Here is a 6,195-nt window from a genome sequence, read left to right as displayed (position 1 = left end):
CTGGGGCACCGCGGATTGCCTTTGTCTACAGGCGCTGTTCAGGGCTGATTTCCGTGCACACGCAGAAATTACTGGGCATGGCTGGCTAAACCAGTGTAATCCATTCCTGTGCTTAAATTAGAAACGCTTTCACTGCCCGAGTAGGTGCGAAGACACGCTCGGTTACAGACCTGCTGTGGGCAAAGGGCTTCCACTGACGTCTGTGGTGTTTATTATGCAGAGGGAACTGGATAATGTGCTTAAGTGGAACCCAGCAGTGCACTGGATAATGTGCTTAAATGGAATCCAGCAGTACTGGATAATGTGTTTAAATGGAATCCGACAGTGCCAAAGGGGGGCTTTACCTGCACTGGTGTGCTACTGGCGTATCTATTACCATATCACAAATGCAGGTAATAAAATAAATCTCACCTACTCCAGAAGAGTATCAAGAAGTGTCTCCATTCATACCTAGAATTAGCAGCAATACTGGAGCACCTAGGAGAGAAGTCACCTTTCACAGCAGGTAAACCTGCAGCAATTGTAAATAAAATAGTACTGCTGATTCCCTGACATGAGAAAGATAGATAAAAACGCAATACTATAAAAGAAAAAAAAAACTGCACAGAAAATATTTAAAATACCACGAGATGTCACTGTAATGCAAGAAAATGACAAGTGGTGTGAGAAGTGGAGTATCTGCACTGAGGAGCTGGGAGTGAGCAGTGCTGAAGCAGATTTGTAAAACAGCTTTACTGAAAAACCTCCCAAGGACAAAACTTTGCATGAGGAACTTGGAGCATCAGAAGTTTTCTATGAAAACTGAATCCTGCATTGTGCTTTCACTATATGAACAGAAATAATCAAAGCCAGTTTGAAGTCGAAGTTTCCCTTTCCACAAGCAAACACAGAGGCTGAGCTTGTCCAGCCTTACTCATTCTATAGCAAAAGAGAAGTGAGACAGTCCAGAAGTGGATCACGCACTTTGTTTCCTGCAATCCACACTGAGATTACTTCAGCTCATTTCTCATTCTGTAACATTAGTCTGTTTTGTTTGGTTTAGCAGAAGGGAAGTCAGAGAAGTTTCATCGAGTTATGCATTAAACAGACCAGAACCAACAGTGAAATTACTTGGCCACAGTCATTTCAGACACATGTGAAAACACCAGAGAAAATGGAAAAACTCCTTAGGGTAGGGTAGCACTATTTACAGGGACTCTTATTCACTATAATAGCAGAAATATTTATCCTTATTAAAGTTAAAGGAGGGCATTGTGCTGGCCAAGGTATTTTCAATCTTTGGCACAGCTGCTGTTGTGTGTGAAGGGTCAGAAGTGTTGATACCAACAGTTTAAATATCAAGTGTCAAATGAAATACTTGCAGATCTGAGATCACAGGGAGAGAGAAGTTGGGAAAGAAGTCATTACTAATGTTACACTCCTGCTGCCAAATGAATAATCATTCACTGCAGTTCTAAGTCTTTACCAGCTGTAAAGTACAACTGAGCACTGATGATACACACCACATTAAGTGCTGTAGCTACTGACTATACATGCATATTAGTGTGATTACAAATTGCAATTTAATTTACAAATAAACAATTAATTTGAAACTAAATGTAAAAATATCACCTAGATTAAAAGTAGCAACAGCAACCTATAAGACAAATTTGATGGTTGGATGTTTGCAGAAAAAACTGATCATTTTCCTAAATAATCTTAATTTATGAACAACTTAATACAGACATGCCCATGTATTTAAACTGATTTGCTATAATTAGCACTGATTAAAAAGTAATTGGTAATGTATATTTTTATTAATTATGTCTGCTAGTTAAATGTCTTCATTTTGCCTTAGGAGAAACCTGGCAACAGATAATTCCCATCCTCAGCTCTATCAAGACTGACCCCAGTGGAGCTTTCTTGACAGGACTACCATTGACAGAAACAACAGAAAATTGCGAAAAGCTTTTATTTCAATCTTCTGTATTACAATAGGCATAGTTTTATTATTGCTTTTTAAAATTAATTAAGCACTTTGCAATTTTACAACTGGTGGACCTTTTGTCCAACATATGTGCTTCACTGATATACTGTGTAATGTACAACCCCTTTTTATTGACATGGATGTCATGTTTCTTTAAAAAACATGCTTGGAAGAACCTTGAAACCGTGGACTATTAGACATTCATTTACTGTATGACAATAATAAATACATGGTTTTAAAAGTGCATTATATGGTGATAATCCTTGTGAATAATTCACTTTTACAAAATCCGCATTATAAGAGAAGTGCTGAATTTGAACACAGTGCAAGCAGTCAGGTTGTCCTGAGAAGATAAAAATGTGTTGTAAATTTACCTTCACAACAGGTGCATATTAACACTAAATGGCTTAATCCCATTTTTGTCAACCAGAAGCCATTTGATGTTCATTACTGAGTGTGGCAATAAAACCTAAGTGCAAATATCAACTCTGCTGTGACAGGTGGCAGTACTGGTGTGAAGCTTTAGCAGCTTAAGCCAGAGATGGCTCTCAGCTCCACTGCTCCACTGAGCCAGCAGTGCCAGAACTGCACTGTCAGCCCTTCTCCAGCAGTGCAGACCAGCACAGAGCAAAAGGAAATCTGGAATAATGCTTCAGTATTTAGTATTCAGGACCTTGCATATGCCAAAACCCTGAGAGGTTGTGGAAGGAAGACAACAGAAGCCCAGCTGAGACTGCTGAGACATTCATTTCTCCACCCCTCTCACACTGTGCTACATCTGCCATGAACCCTTCTTGTGACAGCCTCAGCTTTACAAAATCTGACCTGGCCAAGGGAACACTCAGCTCTGACATTTGCTAGCACATGACAGTCTGTCCCAGAAGACAGCAACATCCTTCTGGCACGAAAGCAAGTATTGCTCTGAACTCCAGCAGCACCCAGTGTGGTGTCTGGTAAGAGAGGGGTTTTTATAGTGTGCTGTGTTTGCTGGTGGAAAAACAACAGTCATTTGAGAAGGAAAAAGAGGGGGGAACAATGCTTGAAAATAGTGCCTTTTATTCAGCACAAGTACTTCTGTGCATGTGTGTGCACGTTCAGACAGGACTGAGCTTTCTGAGCACTTTGCAAAAGGTGCTCAGCAGCTCACAGAATCCTCATTCCTGACTTTGGTTCCTCTGAAAGTCAAACACCAATGGAATGAGGCAGCTTCCTCACTTGAAAGCCCAGCTTTGCTAAATGGGTATCACACCAAAGAAGCAGCATTAAGTTGCCACACAAATTAATTTTCTTGGGGTTTTTGCCCTTCCAGAATTACTCAGCGGACTTTTCAGGCTAATATATAACTGGCCATGGGTTGCTTACAACTGTGATTTTACAAACAACTTGTGATTTTGATAAATAAGCACCAATCCAAAATAAGATGCCCAAGTAAGTGGCCTGATTTTCATAGCATAGTTTTAAAACACAGCTCTTCTAATATCTCCAGCCAGCCAGCTCTCAAAGACTGTGTTACACATATAAAGCTAAACTTTCCATGCAGTAATGATTATGTATGGGAACAATTATGGACAAACTTTTACTTCATAAATTTAAGCCTGTTGCTAATCTTAAACCACACTAAAACCACAGAACAGAAATAGTAAAACAAGAAGCACGGGAAGGTGGTCTAACTGTGTTCCTGTGCTCTCCCTGCAGCAGAAGGGATTCTGTTTATGGGTCTGTGTAATGAAGTGCTTTCAAGTTCCTGCTTGTGTTGCAAGGCTGCAGTCTTGGGAGTTCAACTGTTTTACAATGGCAAGCAGTTAAATAAAGAAGTCAAAGCTACTTCTGCAGTAGTTCTGGAACACTAGGGAACAACTGTGATTCAGGGCTCTGGAATTCTATTCCAGGCCTCTGTACCCTGCTCCCTGTACTATTTCTTTTCCTTATATGTATTTATTTTATCACATCCATTTCTTGATCTATAACTTTACCAGGATGAGCATTCATACAGTGCTTTGAGACCTTCAACTGCATTTGCAACACAAGTCCAATATTGGTCTTGTTTCCCTTAGTAAAAGCAGGTGCACCAGAAAAAGATAATTCCTGTACCACCACCTTGAGAAAAACCTACTTGGGCATCAGTTGACAAAGGTGAGAATTTCCCAGGCAGATCTGCCTTACACACACTTTGGTAAAAATCACTCCTGCTGCAAGGAGGAGATAGGAAAAGGCACCTTTTGTTTTTTTCCCCAGGGAAACAGAGGGCCTGATGGCACATTTTCATGTATGTTTTGCTCATAGTAGCACTGAATTTCCAACTCAGATATTAATGGAAATATTTAACGTGACTACAGCCTTAATAACATTGTTATACAAATACAAGTCTTTCCTACAGTGCCTGTCATCCAAATTATGCATAAATGGAATAGTGCCCTGACTTGGTGAAGTAATATAAACAAAATTAGAAACAAAACCAGTTAAGCCACACTGTCCACTTAGAAAACAAACAGTAGAAAATGGTAAGAGAGATCAGTTAGAAACATTCTATGCAACCAAGAGCATCACTAACAACAAGAAATGTGTTGTTTTGCTCTCTGGTAGCCTCACAGCATTCCTGGGAACCATTCTGCAATGACTCATTCACCCAAAAAACCCACATGGCTTTTCTATGATGGTATCTCACTACAGATTCTGGCCCTTTTAACTTTCCCAGAGGTTCAGGGCAGTTTGTACAGGCCATTGGCTGCCTCCCAGCCCTGGGACACTCGGCCAGGTTTGGCAGGTTTCAAAAAGAAGGCTGTTGCCATAGGAGCAGAGCGCCATGCCAAGGCATAGAGTGCCACCAGAGCACTGACACGCTGCTCAGCACCGCTCCCTCACTCAGATGAAGTGGATCCAGCTCTCCTCACACTCCCTCGGCAGCTTCAGGGGGTGAGTCCGGCACCTGAGGGTGTAGTTCTTGCCTCTGTTGTTATCCCAGTACTCCTGGCCGTTGACTTGGTACCTTGCTGCAAACTGGACGAGAGTGCTCAGATGAAGGAGGAAAGGAGGCACAGGAAGGAAGAAAGTGAACACATCAACCTGATCCTGCCCGTTTTTCTCTGGGATGCTGCACTTCCAACGAGCACACACCTCATGGATGCTTTCCCACTGGTTGAAGGTGTAGCGCACGGACACTTGCTTCTCAAAAGCAACATTCCGAACCTGGATGGTGCCACTGAGCCCCAGATCCGAGCTGCTCACCCGTTCCAGACACACCTGCTGCTCCTGGAGTCGGGATGAGAAATCCACACAGTCTGCAGGCTGCTGGAAGTCAGGGACCAAGCATTGCATAGTAAACTCCAAGTTCAAGCTGCTGTACCAGAGGTCTGAGTTTATGGAGAGCCTGGAAAGGACGTGCAAAGGGATGGATGGATCCTCCCCAGTCTGGAAGACTTTCACTTGAGTGAGCTCCAAGCCTAAAGCATCAGCAAACCTGACCCTGCTCATGCGGCAGCCGGGCTCCTGACACTGCACTGCTGCTCTCTTCCTCCTCTCGGGTGATGTTGGCAGGGACCTCGCTCGGCGACGCATGATGGGCCGCAGGGCTGGGTCACAGCTGGAGAAGGTGCTGCTCGCATGATTATTTGGCTGGGGGCTCTCCTTGGCTGGGGCACTTCTCTGAAAAGTCTTGCTGCTACTTGTACAGACTGCTGGGGGCTGCTGCTGCCTTCGTGCCACTGCTCCTTCAGCCCTTAACATGTTCTCATAGAGATCTGAGAGGTAGCTGGGATTCCTTTGAGGACCACGCACTTCCATTCTTAACTGGTGACAAAAAATCAGTGTTAACACTGCAGGTAATAAGGAGCACTACCCCTCTGAAGCACTTAATTTGGGAATGGCAACCAAAGTAAGGTCTGAGGTTATTGCACTGGATACAGCAAGGATCACCTGGAACAATGTCACCTTCGAACGAGAGGCAGAAGCGTGGCAGGTCTCAGGGCAGCTGGCAGAGAGCCAGCAGTAAGGCGCTGTGCGGGAAGCTGAAGGCAGACTCACTGCCCGATGAACTCCAGATCGCTGTGCTGGCTGGTGGCCCCCAGGCTCAGGCTGGAAAGGGATTCAAGGCTATCACCGCTGATACTGGAGGAGCTCACACCCAGGCTGGAGAGCGACTGGAGGCTGTCGTGCTGGATGAACGACTCCAGGCTGTCGGAGAGGTCGCTGGAGGCGCGGTGCGCGCCGAAGCACCGTGTGCCGGAGCCGCG

General features: G+C 44.0%; 1 protein-coding gene across 1 annotated transcript; it reads right to left on the bottom strand.

Moving 5' to 3' along the window:
- Window positions 1-1,935: 1,935 nt before the first annotated feature.
- On the bottom strand, window positions 1,936-6,121 carry PPP1R3D (protein phosphatase 1 regulatory subunit 3D). Its single transcript, XM_031059142.1, has 2 exons — window positions 5,894-6,121; window positions 1,936-5,752 (listed from the first exon to the last, which is right to left on the bottom strand). Exon 2 carries the CDS (start codon window positions 5,744-5,746, stop codon window positions 4,829-4,831), a length of 918 nt encoding a protein of 305 aa, XP_030915002.1. The 5' UTR covers window positions 5,747-5,752; window positions 5,894-6,121; the 3' UTR covers window positions 1,936-4,828.
- Window positions 6,122-6,195: the final 74 nt, after the last annotated feature.

This window comes from Geospiza fortis, unplaced genomic scaffold, assembly GCF_000277835.1.
Source record: "Geospiza fortis unplaced genomic scaffold, GeoFor_1.0 scaffold361, whole genome shotgun sequence".
NCBI classification, from domain to species: domain Eukaryota; kingdom Metazoa; phylum Chordata; class Aves; order Passeriformes; family Thraupidae; genus Geospiza; species Geospiza fortis.
The sequence above is the reverse complement of the archived record's forward strand: the minus strand, read 5'-3'. Positions and strand labels throughout refer to the sequence as shown.

Coding starts and splice junctions, on each gene's coding strand:
- PPP1R3D (XM_031059142.1), bottom strand. CDS start 5,746: ATGGAAGTGCGTGGTCCTCAAAGGAATCCCAGCTACCTCTCAGATCTC.